Source organism: Protomyctophum parallelum, assembly GCF_964188405.1.
Source record: "Protomyctophum parallelum genome assembly, chromosome: 6".
Lineage (NCBI taxonomy): Eukaryota > Metazoa > Chordata > Actinopteri > Myctophiformes > Myctophidae > Protomyctophum > Protomyctophum parallelum.
In genome coordinates this window covers 43,614,859-43,633,875 of record NC_139701.1, presented here as the reverse complement: position 1 = coordinate 43,633,875, position 19,017 = coordinate 43,614,859, and the positions used below count along the sequence as shown (strand labels likewise).

The window sequence follows — 19,017 nt, the reverse complement described above, 5'->3', positions numbered from 1 at the left end:
TATAGATCTGCTATTTTTCAACAGCTAAAGTTTAAAATGATGATAACAGTGGTTAACAGCTAAGGTGACACGGATGTGTTCCAGGCGTTGAATGCTTTGATTCTGATTGGTCATTCAAAGGTCAAATTCAGCTGTGTGTTATTCCTGGATAATGACCGCTCCGCTCTATAACAGACCGATGCCTAATCAGACCCTATTGGAGCCTGATTTACTCATGCTGTTTCCAGTGGTGTTTCAAAACTGAAAAAAGTTGAATTTTAGGTCCTTAAATGTATGTATTAAGTAGCCATGTAATAAGCAGGATAATATCTGCCTAGGTGGTTATGGTCGGGATATAATCCACCTTCAGGGTGATTAACCACCTCTTCGCGTCGGTGGTTAAAGGTATGTGATTTCACTTAATTCAAACATCACTTATTTATTTGTTTTGTTGTGATAATCCTCCCTACTATAGAGTGTGCTGACCATATACGGAGTTCCTCCCTGTCCCCAGTTAAAGGAGAATTCCATACTAAAAGGCTTTCTTACCTTTCTTTGTAGTTGTTACGTCCCCATCAAAGAGGTCCAGGTGTTATTTTGTGCAAAAGCTCCTTATTGGCTATTTCCCCTACCATAAGCCCTAAATGAATTGCATTGAATTGAATGGGATGTATGGGGTGTTGTGCTAATTTGCTTATTTCCATCGAAATAAGTAGTAAAGTGTGCCGCTTGGGTTATTATTTACATTATGAAGAGAGGATATATACAAAAAAATGTGGTAGGAGAAATAGCCAATAAGGAGCTTTTGCACAAAATAACACCTGGACCTCTTTGATGGGGACGTAACAACTACGAATAAAGGTAAGAAAGTATTTTAGTATGGAATTCTCCTTTAACCCCTGGGGTCAAAAAACATTAGGTTTACTTTTTGGCTTAGGTGGCCAAGCCTTCATCCAATCAGGATAGAGAGGGGGCCTTCTGCCAATCACGATCGAGCGGGGGGCGGGTCTAGGTGTGTGTATAGTGTTGGCCTGTTGCGTGTCCACCGACTGCAGTGCGTGCATGTGCCGGTCACAGGTGGGGGCTTGTTTCCAAAATCACCCAAATCACTGAATGCTCCTTTAAACCCCCCTCAGTGAATTATCTCCCGACAATGACCACCTATAGGCAATACATTTTCCTTTACAATAATTCATACATACAGTAATTCAGACAACCCAACAATGTCAAGAATGAGACAGGCAGACAGAGAGAAGCTTGTGAGATTTAATGAATCCACAATGGAGATGCACTATACAGCGGACACTCAGAGCATAATGGTGTGTTTTGTACAGTTCTTAGCTCCAACACATGTTACGCTATGTTCACGCTATGTTCTGTATCTAGACTAATGTTGAGTTGGAGGACAATATAACTCTGGTATCGCATGTCGGTGGCTCTCAGTGTGGGGTCCTTGATGGCGGGGTTCCAGGGAGTCCTCCCCAGAAAAACAAAACTAAAAATTGGTAACTCTGAAAGTGTACAAATGTAATATCATTTGTACACTTGCAGAGTAATGGGGGAATTGGGGGGGGGGAAGGGGGGGGGGGGGATTTGATAATCGTGTCGATAAAGATAATGATACTATTCATCGGGGTGCATACTTAGTTTAGACATTGGTTAGACATGGGTTAAGGTTAGGTTTAGGTGTGCTGCCCCGTGGGAGGTTAGGGTTAGGGTTAGGGTGAGGGTTTGAGATAGGTTGTAGTTGTAGGACTAATGACCAAAACCCTAACCCAATGACTATTCTAAACTAAGTACTGTCTAAACTAAGTACTGCACCCCTATTCATCACTTAATGAATTGCGCCTGTTACTGATATTAGGAGAAGTGAAGATGAGTTGCTAACAAGAACAAGCAATCACTCTGGCTCTTTTCTTGTAAAGATGAAAGAGTGTTGGACTTGATGACCGAGAGATGACTCCATACAGTGTTGGACTTGTATTGTGCAAGTGAAACATTGACAGAATCAAGATGTGTAGTTTCTCTTCTGATCATCGGGATAGTTTCAGATCAAACAGAAGATTGAGCAGAGGTACGAAGCAGAGAGGTTTCTTTATGCTTCTGGGATGTCTGTTAATTGTCCCGCTGAGCTCTAGATGTGGTCGGCCGGCACAGTTTGCCACTGAAACACAGGACACCGTTGTTATTAGTATTATTATTATTATTATTATTATGATTCATCATAACTAACTAAGTAAAAACACAACTAAAATCAACCACAGATGTGACACTGTGTGAGCTTGTAGAGCTGCTATTTTCAACTGCTATTTATAAGTAGTATTAGTTTGAAATGGGACATTCTGCATAGTGAGGTACTTTCTACTGTTGGTACTTTAAGTACACTTTGATGCCGATATGTTTGTGCTTTCACTCAAGTACGTTTAGAATTCCAGACTTTTACTCATAACGTAGTATAGTTCTACATTGCAGTATTGATGCTATTGCTTAAATAAAACAAGCGAGTACTTTTCCCCACCACTGGCTAATCTCACTTACTTCCCTCCAGCTCATATGATATGGATTTTAAATCAAGCTATTCTAAAACGGGTAGTCCCAATACTTGATTCTGATTGGCTGGTTACCGTCACGTGACCGTGACACACCGATAACCCACTCCTTCAATCACTGGGGCTACTTGCCGAGCAAAACAAGGAAGTGATGTGGCTCGCTCTGGTGGTGCAAAGCGTAGCTACTTTTTATTAGGTTAATATTGCTATATGTTTGTAACCGTTTTAGAAAAGCAATAAGCCACTCAAGGTCTCAGGTAAGCTGGGGCCTCGAGTGGCTTATTGCTTAAATCTCACTTACTTCTTCACTCCAGCTCGTGCTCATGGTCATCATCTGGCCTGAGGACATCTCGGAGGTGGAGGAGCTCATGGTCACCACCCCGTCTGTGGTACTGGTTACCATCTCAGTCACAGTGAATGTCACTGGAATTCAACCAAATCACACAAAAAACGTATGTACATTTGAAAGACAGAATCTTCAATAGATCAATTTCTATGTACTGTACCACTAGACTAGACATTCACTAGACATGATGTGTATGTGTAGCATGAAGACTTATTATGATTATTATTAGTGTTATGATTATTATTATTATTAGTAGCAGTAGTAGTAGTAGTACTGGTAGTAGTGGTATGACTCACCAGCCATGCTGTCCATGCGTATCATGAACATAATCCAGTCCACCAGGGAGATGTAGGAGTCAGCCTGCAGGATCTTGAACTGCATCATCACAATGTTCTCGTCCAGCTCGATGCCTGGAGGGAGAGGGGGCAATATAAAACATTTAAACTCCATGTCTGGAGGGGAGTCGAAGCAAGCAGTGAAACATTTAACTCAATGCCTGGTGGGCTAAAGCGAGCAGTAAAACATTTAAACTCCATGATGTCTGGTGGGCTAAAGCGAGCAGTAAAACATTTAAACTCCATGATGTCTGGTGGGCTAAAGCGAGCAGTAAAACATTTAAACTCCATGATGTCTGGTGGGCTAAAGCGAGCAGTGAAACATTTAAACTCCATGATGTCTGGTGGGCTAAAGCGAGCAGTAAAACATTTAAACTCCATGATGTCTGGTGGGCTAAAGCGAGCAGTAAAACATTTAAACTCCATGATGTCTGGTGGGCTAAAGCGAGCAGTAAAACATTTAAACTCCATGATGTCTGGTGGGCTAAAGCGAGCAGTGAAACATTTAAACTCCAATGTCTGGTGGGCTAAAGCGAGCAGTAAAACATTTAAACTCCATAATGTCTGGTGGGCTAAAGCGAGCAGTAAAACATTTAAACTCCATGATGTCTGGTGGGCTAAAGCGAGCAGTGAAACATTTAAACTCCATGATGTCTGGTGGGCTAAAGCGAGCAGTAAAACATTTAAACTCCAATGCCTGGTGGGCTAAAGCGAGCAGTGAAACATTTAAACTCCATGTCTGGTGGGCTAAAGCGAGCAGTGAAACATTTAAACTCCATGATGTCTGGTTGGCTAAAGCGAGCAGTGAAACATTTAAACTCCATGTCTGGTGGGCTAAAGCGAGCAGTAAAACATTTAAACTCCATGATGTCTGGTGGGCTAAAGCGAGCAGTAAAACATTTAAACTCCAATGCCTGGTGGGCTAAAGCGAGCAGTGACACATTTAAACTCCATGTCTGGTGGGCTAAAGCGAGCAGTGAAACATTTAAACTCCATGATGTCTGGTGGGCTAAAGCGAGCAGTAAAACATTTAAACTCCATGTCTGGTGGGCTAAAGCGAGCAGTAAAACATTTAAACTCCATGATGTCTGGTGGGCTAAAGCGAGCAGTAAAACATTTAAACTCCATGATGTCTGGTGGGCTAAAGCAAGCAGTGAAACATTTAAACTCCATGATGTCTGATGGGCTAAAGCGAGCAGTAAAACATTTAAACTCCATGATGTCTGGTGGGCTAAAGCAAGCAGTAAAACATTTAAACTCCATGATGTCTGGTGGGCTAAAGCAAGCAGTAAAACATTTAAACTCCATGATGTCTGGTGGGCTAAAGCAAGCAGTGAAACATTTAAACTCCATGATGTCTGGTGGGCTAAAGCGAGCAGTAAAACATTTAAACTCCATGATGTCTGGTGGGCTAAAGCGAGCAGTGAAACATTTAAACTCCATGATTGAGTTGAGTTGAGTTGAGTTGAGTTTATATGTATAGTGTATGTATAGTTTCATTATATAGATATTCCACTGTTACTTTCTTAGCTTACGCATGTTTCATGCTAAATACTTTTATGTGATGTATTCCCATGCTTTTGTTCTTGCTTAAATGTAAGTCGCTCTGGATTAAGAGCGTCTGCTAAATGCCTAAATTGTAAATTGTAAATTGTATGATGTCTGGTGGGCTAAAGCGAGCAGTAAAACATTTAAACTCCATGATGTCTGGTGGGCTAAAGCGAGCAGTAAAACATTTAAACTCCATGTCTGGTGGGCTGAGGCAGTTGTTTTCAACCCTGTCCACATATCAAGGTCCATTATTTATTCGACGTTTGAGCGAGATTTAGCCGCTCAAAGCGAAGACTTACGAATATTTTGGCGTCGTCGGACAAGATATTGTGCACAGTTCCATGTATTCCTTTTATTGTTGTCGGTACCATCAGGAGAGATAACAGGCAAACGCTGATCAAAACAACAACTCTTCTACATTCTCTAATTGGTGTAGACTTCTGGTAAATTAAGTAATGGAGATGCTTAACAATAATTTAACTCTTGACAGCATAACATGAAACCAAATAAATCCGTAAGGGTCCATTTGTTTTAACCCATTTTGGGCGGGAACCCCTTTTGGTGTTTTAAACATTATGTTATAATTTAGCTATTGAAAATTAGCAGAGCTATATAGCTCATAGCGCGCGCTACGAGCTTGTAGGTCTGCTATTGAAAAATATCTATTCTTTCAAAGTGAATGTTTTTAAATCGGGTCTAAATGGGTTTTGACCCTAGATTTATAAGGGTCCATTTGGTTACCAACTCTCCGTCATTTAGCTTGGGGAACCACCATGACACTGTTCCTCACCTGCGATCTTGAGCGCATTCACCACCTCTTCGTAGGTAACAGCTCCAGACTTTGAGACGTTCGATTCATAGAAGATTCTCTGGAAGCGATCAGAAACAATAGAAGATTAATGCGATTTTGGAAAATCTTCGCAAATGCATAAGCAATGCATGCAATAAGGACTGTGGCTATCACACTCGTGTGTCCTATAGTGAAGTTATGCATCCATTTTGTTGTGTTACTAACCCATTCTGACCGGGCACCCATTTTGGTGTTGGCATCATGTTATGCTTTAGCTATTGAAAAATAGCAGATCTACAAGCTCATATCGCGCCACCGAGTGGCGCGATACGAGCTTGTAGGTCTGCTATTTTTGAAAAATCGAAGAACGACTGACATTTTTAGAATCTGATCTCAGGTCAGAATGGGTTCGTCAGACCAGTGTGTGTCCAGTGGAAAACTCGTATGAATCTGATCTCAGGTCAGCATGGGCTAATATCAAAGCATTACCATGTACACGGCAAACTTGCGCCAGAGAGTGAAGAATTGCATGAAGGTCACTTTCCCCATTCGTTTGACCTGTTGTTGTGCGTCAAGGATAGCTCATGTAAACCGCATGCAAAAACTACATAGCAGTGAAATGATTGAATCAGTTCATGTCCATACATGTGTCTGTGGCAACTGGCCACAAAGGACTTGGTCATGTCTGTGGCAAACTTTTAGATTCTGACAATTTTGCACACCATTATAATGTTCTGTATATTGATCATAATCCAATTAATTGAATGTCAAGTCTCCAGGTTTTCTTTAGAACATGTATAACACTTATTTATACTATGACACTATGTGTTATAGAGGGGTAGGGGCTGAAATCCCGTTAAGAGGGCACTTTTGGACAAAAATAGCGAAAGCAGCAGATCTACAAGCTCTCAATGCGTCGCAGCGCGTTGGACGGGGAGGACGGGGAGCCCGGGTTCGAACCTTGCGGTTACCATCCGGCCACTCTACCCCTGAGCCACGGCCGCCTACTGTATGACTGTGGCAAAAATGGAATTTTGACAAAAGTGTGACCACCACAAGTTGGTGGTGATTATAGCTGCTATAATAAGGTATCATATCATTAATATCATAAGGTAGTGAAGGATACGTCCACCATGGTCAGCATGCTCTTGCTCATGCTCCAATCAAACTTCTCCGTCAGACCTGTGGAAGGAAACGGCAACTATCAGGACCAATCAGAATGCATCAGTACTGTAAGACGACTATCAGGACCAATGAATGCATCAGTACTGTAAGACGAGTCATTTCATGGACCAATGAATGCATCAGTACTGTAAGACGAGTCATTTCATGGACCAATGAATGCATCAGTACTGTAAGACGAGTCATTTCATGGACCAATGAATGCATCAGATGTAAGACGAGTCATTTCATGGACCAATGAATGCATCAGTACTGTAAGACGAGTCATTTCATGGACCAATGAATGCATCAGATGTAAGACGAGTCATTTCATGGACCAATGAATGCATCAGATGTAAGACGAGTCATTTCATGGACCAATGAATGCATCAGTACTGTAAGACGAGTCATTTCATGGACCAATGAATGCATCAGATGTAAGACGAGTCATTTCATGGACCAATGAATGCATCAGTACTGTAAGACGAGTCATTTCATGGACCAATGAATGCATCAGATGTAAGACGAGTCATTACATGGACCAATGAATGCATCAGTACTGTAAGACGAGTCATTTCATGTCTATCAGGACCAATGAATGCATCCGTACTTTTCAGATGACTAAAATGACGAAAAACTAAATTACATTTGTTTAAAAGACTTAATCAAATGTTTCTGTCAAAATTTAACCATATTAAACATCAGTTTAGCCATGGCTGAACTGATGTTTCTCAAGGACCCCCAGGGGTCCCCAGACCCCACATTAGAACAGTCCTTAAACCCTCTCAAGGACCCCCAGGGGTCCCCATACCCCTATAAACCCCCCCAAGGACCCCCAGGGGTCCCCAGACCCCACATTAGAACAGTCCTTAAACCCCCCCAAGGACCCCCAGGGGTCCCCAGACCACTATAAACCCCCCCAAGGACCCCTAGGGGTCCCCGGACTTACCGCCGACCACCTGTTCGTTCATGAGCATCATCATCCGTTTGCCGTTCATCATCATCTCACCGTGCTCCTGAGCACAAGGAACACAAACATAACACATGTATGACCATCACGTCACCGTGCTCCTGAGCACAAGGAACACAACACATGTATGACCATCACGTCACCGTCCTCCCGAGCACAAGGAACACAACCATGACACATGTATGACCATCACGTCAACGTCCTCCCGAGCACAAGGAGGAACACAAACAACAACATGTATGATATAATGAGACGTTAAAATGATATTTCTATATTGCGGTATTGATGTTTTTGAGGGGCACTAGCCCCTCCTATGCCCAGCGTCGACTATAAGATGTATTTTGGCGGGCCTTGCTGCCGTCACAATGGCTGACTTTACACTGCGACGCGTTGTGAGCATGTAGATTTTATTGGTTGACAAAATCGACAGTATATTTAGTCATAGTTTTAGTCATCATGGCTTAGTTTTTATTTCTTTTCTATGTGGTTTTTGCCAGCGAAAATAGGTAGTCGACGAACATTTTCCGTCTTAGTTTTAGTCGACAAAATCAGCACTGGTCTACAGCGTAGTAGGTCTGCACTCACCATGTGAGCATACTTGTTGAACATTCCCATCACCACTTCCTGGTCCATGGGGAGAGAGATCACCTGATTGGCACCTGATTGGACAAAAAAATGAATGACACACACAATGACATCATGATTGGTGCGAACAACTCGAGCCAGGGAACACGGACCGGTTTGAACAACCGGTCCCAAATCTTCGATTGGGTCAAAAATCTGGACAGAGACTGGACAGAGACGCATTTATAGTGGCATAATTTATATTGTTATCACTCACTGGCCATGTTGTCGACGCGCAGCATGAACATGAGGAAGTCCACCAGAGAGATGTAGGAGTCGGCCTGCAGCAGGAGGTACTGCCTCCTCAGAGTCGTCAGGTCCATCTCGATGCCTGCATGGAGGAGGAGGAGAACAAGAGGAAGCTTCTTTAAAACAACAACTCTTATCCCATTCTGACCGGGCACCCATTTCGGTGTTGGCATCATGTCGTGCTTTAGCTTTTGAAAAATAGCAGATCTACAAGCTCGTATCGCGCCACCGAGTGGCGCGATACGAGCTTGTAGGTCTGCTATTTTTTTTTAAATCGAAGAACGACTGACATTTTTTTAGAATCTGATCTCAGGTCAGAATGGGTTGATCAGACCAGTGTGTGTCCGGCGGAAACCTCGTATGAATCTGATCTCAGGTCAGAATGGGTTGATCAGACCAGTGTGTGTCCGGCGGAAACCTCATATGAATCTGATCTCAGGTCAGAATGGGTTAATTCCACCAGGTCGTCTGCAACGGGCTCTGTGCACACAGAACAACTCTTATTTTACCTTCCGGGCCGCTTCCTTCACATGTGTTCCATTTAGTGTGCAGTGGTTTTCAAACCTTTTTAATTTCAAGGAGCCCCGTAACTCGGAGAGTGTACAAATTGAACCAAATCTACCTGTAAGGACACTTTAATTAATTAAGACCCACTGGTGTAGCAGAGTGTTTCCAGTGAGCCAACATGCACAATAGCATTCGTGCATGTTGTGCTCTGTTCCATTCTGTTTGACCAGAATGGAACAGAGCCTTCATTCGCATCATTACCACTGACTCTGATTGACCAGAATGGAACAGAGCCTTAATTAGCATCATTACCACTGACTCTGATTGACCAGAATGGAACAGAGCCTTCATTAGCATCATTACCACTGACTCTGAATGACCAGAATGGAACAGAGCCTTCATTAGCATCATTACCACTGACTCTGATTGACCAGAATGGAACAGAGCCTTCATTCGCATCATTACCACTGACTCTGATTGACCAGAATGGAACAGAGCCTTCATTAGCATCATTACCACTGACTCTGAATGACCAGAATGGAACAGAGCCTTCATTAGCATCATTACCACTGACTCTGATTGACCAGAATGGAACAGAGCCTTCATTAGCATCATTACCACTGACTCTGATTGACCAGAATGGAACAGAGCCTTAATTAGCATCATTACCACTGACTCTGATTGACCAGAATGGAACAGAGCCTTCATTAGCATCATTACCACTGACTCTGATTGACCAGAATGGAACAGAGCCTTCATTAGCATCATTAACACTGACTCTGATTGACCAGAATGGAACAGAGCCTTCATTAGCATCATTACCACTGACTCTGATTGACCAGAATGGAACAGAGCCTTCATTAGCATCATTAACACTGACTCTGTTTGACCAGAATGGAACAGAGCCTTCATTAGCATCATTACCACTGACTCTGTTTGACCAGAATGGAACAGAGCCTTCATTAGTATCATTAACACTGACTCTGATTGACTAGAATGGAACAGAGCCTTCATTAGCATCATTGCCACTGACTCTGATTGACCAGAATGGAACAGAGCCTTCATTAGCATCATTACCACTGACTCGGATTGACCAGAATGGAACAGAGCCTTAATTAGCATCAATACCACTGACTCTGATTGACCAGAATGGAACAGAGCCTTCATTCGCATCATTACCACTGACTCTGATTGACCAGAATGGAACAGAGCCTTAATTCATTAGCATCATTACCACTGACTCTGATTGACCAGAATGGAACAGAGCCTTAACCCATTCTAACCGGGCACCCATTTTGGTGTCAGCATCATGTTATGCTTTAGCTATTTAAAAATAGCAGATCTACAAGCTCGTATCGCGCCACCGAGTGGCGCGATACGAGCTTGTAGGTCTGCTATTTTTGAAAAATCGAAGAGCGACTGACATTTTTAGAATCTGAACTCAGGTCAGAATGGGTTCATCAGACCAGTGTGTGTCCGGCGGAAACCTTGTATGAATCTGATCTCAGGTCAGAATGGGTTAATTAGCATCATTACCACTGACTCTGATTGACCAGTATGGAACATAGTATCAGTGGTGACACCTGTGAAGAAAGTATAGGGAAGGGGGCGCAATAAGTTCTTTCCGAAATGGCGTGTGTGCATAGACTAGAGCACATTTGGACTCCCGAGTTATGGAAGTGTCTGTGAAGCCTTATTTTAGCCTCACTCTTTACTATCCATCATCCCATGTGTCAAAGGTCACACGTGCTCCCTCACCTGCAACCTTTTTTTTTTTTTTTAAGATATTTTTTTGCGGCTTACGCCTTTTTATTGATTTTTGAAGGGACAGATAGTAGGCTGACAGGAAACGGGAGAGAGATGGGGGGATGACATGCAGTAAAGGCCGTGTCGGGTTCGGGAGTCGAACCCGCGGCACACTGCTACTGGATTACCAGTCCGGTGCCCAGACCGTTACGCTACGGCCTGGGCCCTCACCTGCAACCTTGAGCGCATTCTGCACCTCTTCGAAGGTCAGAGTTCCCGATTTGAAGACGTTGGACTGGAAGTAGATTTTCTGAAAAGCAATGAGAGAAAGAAGACCGTTTACAACGTTTCAGGAACTTAGCGAATGCAACAGGAGGACTGCGTGTGGATATTGCACGCCTGTTTCCCGGTGAAACTATTCGTTATTAGATGTGTATGCTCCATTTTTTTTGTTACTATTTAAATATTTAAAATAAAAACGTTACCATGAACACTGCGAACTTGCTCCAGAGAACCGTGAACTGCGCGAGGCTCAGTTTCCCCACTCGCTCAGTCTGTTTTTCGGCGGGTCAAGGATGTCTCGCGTAAACCACGTGGAAAAGTACCTGAGATCAGATTCATGCAAGGTTTCCACCGGACACACACTGGTCTGATGAACCCATTCTGACCTGAGATCAGATTCTAAAAAGAATGTCAGTCGTTCTTCGATTTTTCAAAAATAGCAGACCTACAAGCTCGTAGCGCGCCACTTGGTGGCGCGCTATGAGCTTGTAGATCTGCTATTTTTCAATAGCTAAAGCATAACATGATGCTAACACCACAATGGGTTCCCGTTCAGAATGGGTTAATCCAGAGCGATTTAAGCCGTGCTACATCAACGTCAGAGCAGATCAATAGGCGGTTTAATTAATATAAAACAATAAATAATCTGTACCCTTTACACAATACACACTATAGGATCCCAGGTATACAAATGTCATGCCTGGCATCCGTCTACATAACATGTTAAGCTATCTAAATTCTATTTTAACCTTTTGCATAAGCCCTAGCCTTGACGACACATTAAATGTGACGGTCAACAATATTACACATATTATTGTAGTGCATGGGCAGTGAAGGATACGTCCACCATGGCGAGCATGCTCTTGCAGACGCTCCAGTCGAACTTCTCAGTCAGACCTGTGGAAGGAACAGAGGACGTACGAATGCATCGTTACTGAGTTACTGTCAAGACCCCAACATTAAGATGTAAGTATTTGGGTTCATATATATATATATCTTCTTCCCCAAAAGGACTTTCAAACTAGGAAGGGTATGGCCCTGGTCAGCCTGCAATGACATGCAATAAGATCTGGTCATCCCAGGTGTTAACCCATTCTGAACGGGAACCCATTTTGGTGTTAGCATCATGTCATGCTTTAGCTATTGAAAAATAGCAGACCTACAAGCTCATAGCGCGCCACCGAGTGGCACGCTACGAGCTTGTAGGTCTGCTATTTTCTTTTTTTAAATCAAAGAACGACTGACATTTTTATAGAATCTGATCTCAGGTCAGAATGGGTTAATCAGACCAGTGTGTGTCCAGTGGGAAACCTCGTATGAATCTGATCTCAGGTCAGAATGGGTTAACAGGTAAGTGAGCTGTGGACTCACCGATGGCCACGCGTTCGTTCATGAGCATCATCATCCTCTTTGAGCTCAGCATCAGCGTCCCTCCCTCCTGAACACCGGGAAAAAGACAAACACTGTGTAAAACACTGCCCTCCTGAACACCGGGAACAAGACAAACACTGTGTAAAACACTATACCCTCCTGAACACTGGGAACAAGACAAACACTGTGTAAAACACTATACCCTCCTGAACACTGGGAACAAGACAAACACTGTGTAAAACACTATACCCTCCTGAACACTGGGAACAAGACAAACACTGTGTAAAACACTATACCCTCCTGAACACTGGGAACAAGACAAACACTGTGTAAAACACTATACCCTCCTGAACACCGGGAACAAGACAAACACTGTGTAAAACACTATACCCTCCTGAACCCCGGGAACAAGACAAACACTGTGTAAAACACTGCCCTCCTGAACACCGGGAACAAGACAAACACTGTAAAACACTATACCCTCCTGAACACCGGGAACAAGACAAACACTGTGTAAAACACTATACCCTCCTGAACACCGGGAACAAGACAAACACTGTGTAAAACACTGCCCTCCTGAACACCGGGAACAAGACAAACACTGTGTAAAACACTATACCCTCCTGAACACCGGGAACAAGACAAACACTGTGTAAAACACTATACCCTCCTGAACACCGGGAACAGGACAAACACTGTGAAAAACACTAACAACATCAGCGTCCCTCCCTCCTGAACACAGGGACAACTTGGACAACACACTGTGTGAAACACTAAGATTTTCAAAGTTTGTAGAATGGGTACGGTTCAAAAGAAAGTGCAGGTCAATACAAATATACTGCTACTGCAAGGATATACGCAGAAAAAGCACTACAGTTCAGACCTGAATATATATATATATATATATATATATATATATATAAAGTATATTCGCCTCGGTTCGTCCTGTTAACTTTGTATGTAATCGCACGGCTCTAACCACCCAAGTCTGAACGCACCTTAAGACTACTTTACATCAGGGTCCTCCATTTTCAATTAATCAAAAAAAAAAAAGAGGGTATCTACTGTTTAATGTCTTGATGAGTACCTTGGGCACTTTTAAGTATGTCGAAGCCAAATGCTTTTGTACGTTTCCTCGAGAACATTTTGAATAGCAGACTTTTTTTACTCACCAGATCGGCGTACTTCTCGAAGATGTCGAACACCACTGCCCTCTCAGTGGGGAGAGTGACCGAAGCAAAGACGCCGCCTGATTGGAGTCAAAGTCAAATAGGAAAAAAATGAAAAACCAACTACACAGTATGCATTCATTAAAATGTATTCTACTTATTCAAATTTGCCTATACAGCGCTTATAACATTGAAATTCTTTCTGTTTTGAAACCACCGCACTATTGAATAATATGCCAGTCCAGTGGCGTGCACAGACATTTAGAGGGGCAGGTGCTCAAGTGAAGAAAAGGGCAACTTGTGCAGCGCATTTTGGGGCGGGAACCCATTTTGGTGCTTTAGCTATTGAAAAATAGCAGACCTACAAGCTCGTAGCGCGCCACTCGGTGGCGCGCTATGAGCTTGTAGATCTGCTATTTTTCTTTAATCGAAGAACCACTGACATAGAAACATAGCTTTAGATTGTGGGGGCCTAAATAATATAGTAGAAGCGTTTTGTATCAAGATTTGATCAATGTCACCGCATGGTCCACACACTACAAATTAAGAAAGAATTAAGAGTAAAATTGCCAAAAGGGCAGGGGGTGCTCTAGCACCCCCTAGTGTCTATCTGTGCACGCCACTGTGCCAGTCGGTTGTCACTCACTAGATAGCCTGGGGTCCACCTATGCTTTCTATGGCATAGGCAGCTCCCGGCAGGATCCGCCGGGAGAATCTAGACACAGCTGCGCGACATGAGACTGATTAATTAGAACGACAGAGAGAGAGAGAGGAGTGTGTGTGTGTGTGTGTGTGTGTGTGTGTACATGTGTGTGCGTCAATTTAACAAAGGTGCAGACGATCATAAATCAGCAGAGAGTGATCGACGTCTGCGCTACTCTATGCCGAATTGAAGTGGACTCTGACCCAGACTTTTTTTTTCTTCCTCCCTGGGAATAAAAACGTCTGGATTTCCGAGGCTACTACCTAGACAAGTTGTACGAGAACGTGTTGTTAGTATTAATAATTGTAGTAGTAGTAGTAGTAGTAGTAGTAGTAGTAGTAGTAGTAGTAGTAGTAGTAGCAGTAATAGTTGTACTCACTAGACATGCTGTCCAAACGAAGCATAAACATGAGGAAGTCCACCAGAGAGATGGTGGACTGCTCCTGGAGCATCGAGTACTGCATCCTCAGAACGTTCTCGTTCAGCTCGATGCCTGGTGGGCGGAGGAGGAGAGACATTTAAACATTCAACTCTCTGTCTGTTTTAACCCCTTTTTGGTGTTTTAAACATTATGTTGTAATTTAGCTATTGAAAGATAGCAGATCTACAAGCTCGTAGCGCGCCACCGAGTGGCGCGCTACGAGCTTGTAGGTCTGCTATTTTAGAAAGATCGTGGACATGTGGTGGACAAAGCTTTTGAATATATATTCTTTCAGAGCGAACGTTTTCAACTCAAATCTTTGCTTCTGGGAGGTGGGGTCCCTGAAACAACATATTTTCAGATGGGGGTCAGCGGCCAATTTAATATATTTTTGGGGGTCCTTGACATGAAATATTGAGAACCACTGATATAGAAACGTGACGTTTTTCAGAAAAAAATAATACATTTTAAAACGCTCATAATGCCAAGACACGGGTTCCTCACCTGCGTCCTTGAGCGCAGCCTGCAAGTCCTCGAACCTCAGAGTTTCTGATTTTGACAGAACCAGTTGATAGAAGATTGTCTGGAAATAATGAGAAATATGACAATATGTACAAAGTCAGCAAATGGACCTATAGCAAGGACTGTGAATATCAAAGTATTGTTTCCTAATGAAATTCTATATTTCAGATGCGTATGATCTATTTTGCATTGTCGATAATAATTAGAACATTACCATGAATTGGGATAACTTTCCCCAGAGAAGTTGGAATTGGGCGAAGGTCAGTTTCCACATGCGTGTGATCTGTTTTGGTGCGTCAAGGTCGTCTCATGTAAAGCACAATGAAAAACGGCTAAACGGTGTGAAATTATGCACATGCAGAGCTCCTGACTGGTTATCTGAGTGATTGGGTTCTTTTGTGTATAGTTTCACAAGTTGAGTTCTGATTTTGACGATGTTAATTATTACTAGTATAGAGCGTCGCAGTCCCGCCCCCCTTTCATGACGACGAGCGGCCCGGAAAATAATTTCCCATCCATTTTTCCCCATAGATGTTTCAAAAATATGTATTTAAATATCTGTAAGCCGTGGACAAAGCCAACTCGGATCGTGACAAATCATGACAACAAACACAATCTTTTGGGCCGAACAAATAATTAGAAGGAAGGAATAAAAAGGCAGGGTACAACACTTTCTTTTGTTGTTTTTTCTTCTTTGTAATTATTTGTTCTGCCCCAAAATATTGTGTTTATTGTCATGATTTGTCACAATCCGAGTGGGTCCAACCGAGGCTTACAGATCTTAAAATAAATACTTTTTGAAATGTCTATGGGGAAAAATGCATGGGGAATTATTTTCCCGGCCTGTCGTCACTGCGACACCCTATACATGCATATTCTTTTGTTATGCTTGTTTGGGTTCTAGGACACTGCTATTCTATTTTTAGAAAAGTCTCCCATGTGGACAGCTAGGTGTTGACAACTAGCACTTGTATACACTTTAAGGCAGTTCAAGCGACGCATCTGGTTCGTCCAATGTGACGTCCACGCCAGATAAATTAACCTAATATACAGTAGATTAGATAAAGTGATGTCCACGCCAGATAAATAAACCTAACATACAGTAGATTAGATAAAGTGATGTCCACGCCAGATAAATTAACCTAACATACAGTAGATTAGATAAAGCACAGCAGAACATGACTGTGCTAAAACGTGCAGAGCAGTGAAGGATACGTCCACCATGGCCAGCATGCTCTGGCAGATGTTCCAGTCAAACTTCACAGTGAGACCTGTGGAAGTAACAGAAACTAGTTCAGGACTGAAGCCCCGTTCCGACCGGCCAAAGCTGGAAATGAAAGCAAAGCTGAACTCATTTCGAAGCTGCTTTTTTTTTAGAAAGTGGGCGTGTACAAGGGACCTGTCACTCAAGCTGCCTGGACTGCAGATGAGAAAGAAAACGGGCAGTTTGAGCAGATGCGCATTTGAAAGTCTAAAATGTAAAATAGCGACTGTAGAGGAGAAATAATTATATATTTAGTTACATCATACACTACGTATGGATGAATAAATAATATAATCTTGGTAAACTTGTTTGTAAATAACCGAACGAGACTACGGACCCGATCTCGTTCCTCCCTCTTTTACCCCAGCTGAAGTGCTCGTTTTGGGGTTGGGAAAACCCCCCACTCCGCTCTCCTCCTCCTCCTCCGCCACGAGCAAAACTCTCCGGGCATTTTTTAAAATAGCGGCTCTGTATGTAATGTTAATGTTGATTTAGCAAGAGCATACCGTAGAAATACAATTGTATATATCCAGCACGTCGTAAAAGCAATTAAAACAGCTTATGTTAACGTGTGATTTCCGGACATTCAGTCCCAAGTCTCAAGTCCGGGGAAGGGAGCCCCCGCGGCCCTGTCTGTCTGTCACTGACCCTCCTCTGGTCTGCTCCTCCCGGGGAAAACATTGTGCCAACTAGTAGGCTAGGCATACTTTAATTACTTAATAAATAATCAATATCTAAATTGATTAAAATAATCAATATCTAAATAAAATAAATAATCAATACCTATACCATCACTGTGCTGGTGATGACTTTATGAATAAATATAATTCTCTAATTCTGCGAGAGTGTGTGTGTGTGTGTGTGTGTGTGTGTGTGTGTGTGTGTGTGTGTGTGTGTGTGTGGGGGGGGGGGGGGTTGTGTACGTGTGTGTGCATGAGTGATATCGTTTACTTAACATTAGCATTAATAGTTAATGGGGCCAGTATATACGTTATATGGCATATATATATACGGGCCATTTATAGCATTATATCGCTCTCTCTCTCTCTCTCTCTCTCTCTCTCTCTCACACACACACACACACACACACACACACACACACACACACACACACACATTCTCGCGATAAAACAATACAAATTATTCCCTCAAGAAAATATCTATCTGGATTGGTTTCTCGATGGTGCATCTGCCGAGCGGGAGCGCAGCAAACCAATCACAAAGCAGTGACATTTTCGCGGGGAAAATATTTCATATATATAGTGGGGCTTTAAACCCCCAATGTCAGAGCGACACCATGGATCTGCAGCTGAGACGTCGGAGGCTCCTGGTCATTCTTGCCGCCTTGGAGGAGGAAGAAGTTCGGGAACTTCGCCCCCGCTGTGTCTGGGTCCACAGTATATTGCAGCAGCGCCAACGTTTGGGTACATTCTACACCCTGGTCCAGGAGCAGCGACTGGACCGAGACCGCTTTCAAGCGGCGTTCAGGCTCACCGTCGACCAGTTCGACGAGGTCTTGAGAAGAGTTGGTCCACGTATTGCCAAGCAGGACACCAACTTTCGGCGCGCCATACCACCTGCTGAACGGCTTGCCATTTGCCTTCGGTGAGTAGCCTAGTCTATAGTGTATTTATAATATTATAAAGGCCCAGGCCAGCATAGTCGCATATTTCACTGGTCATAAGTAAAGTGCTTCATAGTTTGCTTCTGTGGTGAAAATGAATGAGCTCCTCCACTGATTGTGTTATTATCTTACAATAACACTTTACATTTAACATTAAATGCATTCAGAAGTCTTTTACAATGGTTTTCTTTTTCACATGTGATCGTATAGTGGTTTTAACATTAATACAATCTGTTTTTAACTTGCTTTTAACCTACAACATCGTTTTTATATAGAAATGAAATAGAAAATATACCGGTATATTATGGTAGTGATACATGACGCTAGACAAAACGAATTAACAATCTGCATAACAGCACCCTCTGGTGGTACACAGGCAGTACAGTCAGGCTAAACAACCACTCACGCATGAGGATAAATACAGACATAATTATATTTTAGCAGGAATTTCACTAGTATTTCTTATACCCGTTACACACACACACACACACACACACACACACACACACACACACATATATATATATATATATATATATATATATATATATATAATAGTAATGTGTGTATTTAGTTAGTATATGTGTATATACAGTATAGATAGATATCTGTATAGATAATTAATGAATGTTCTTCAATTGTGTTTTAAGTTTCCTGGCCACTGGAGACAGCTACCGCACCATCGCAGACAGCTACCGTGTGGGCATCACAACTGTGTGTCGCATTGTGCCAGTTGTTGCCACGGCCATCTGGGACTGTCTGGTTGGCGACTACATGGCTGTACCCACCACGGAGGACTGGCGTGCCATTGCTGCTGCCTTCCAGCAACGTTGGGACTTCCCGAACTGTGTCGG

The 19,017-nt window shown here is 42.8% G+C and overlaps 1 protein-coding gene across 1 annotated transcript; it reads right to left on the bottom strand.

The window, feature by feature from the left end:
* Positions 1 to 1,564: 1,564 nt before the first annotated feature.
* On the bottom strand, positions 1,565 to 16,541 carry LOC310859639 (uncharacterized protein). The gene is made up of 18 exons (XM_083766295.1): positions 16,491 to 16,541; positions 15,490 to 15,558; positions 15,258 to 15,336; positions 14,712 to 14,825; positions 13,633 to 13,709; positions 12,461 to 12,527; positions 11,931 to 11,986; positions 11,293 to 11,361; positions 11,039 to 11,117; positions 8,523 to 8,636; positions 8,267 to 8,340; positions 7,661 to 7,727; positions 6,677 to 6,732; positions 6,040 to 6,108; positions 5,551 to 5,629; positions 3,171 to 3,284; positions 2,830 to 2,951; positions 1,565 to 2,143 (listed from the first exon to the last, which is right to left on the bottom strand). The coding sequence occupies exons 1-18, from the start codon at positions 16,506 to 16,508 to the stop codon at positions 2,114 to 2,116; spliced, it is 1,353 nt and encodes a 450-aa protein (XP_083622421.1). The 5' UTR covers positions 16,509 to 16,541; the 3' UTR covers positions 1,565 to 2,113.
* Positions 16,542 to 19,017: the final 2,476 nt, after the last annotated feature.

Bases quoted from the DNA above. Each gene is read 5' to 3' on its own strand.
- LOC310859639 (XM_083766295.1), bottom strand. The intron at 11,987-12,460 runs GTGAGTCCACAG...TTCCTTCCACAG, and splicing joins GAACGAACGCGTGGCCATCG to GTCTGACTGAGAAGTTCGAC. The intron at 3,285-5,550 runs GTGAGGAACAGT...CTCTCCCTCCAG, and splicing joins GAATGCGCTCAAGATCGCAG to GCATCGAGCTGGACGAGAAC.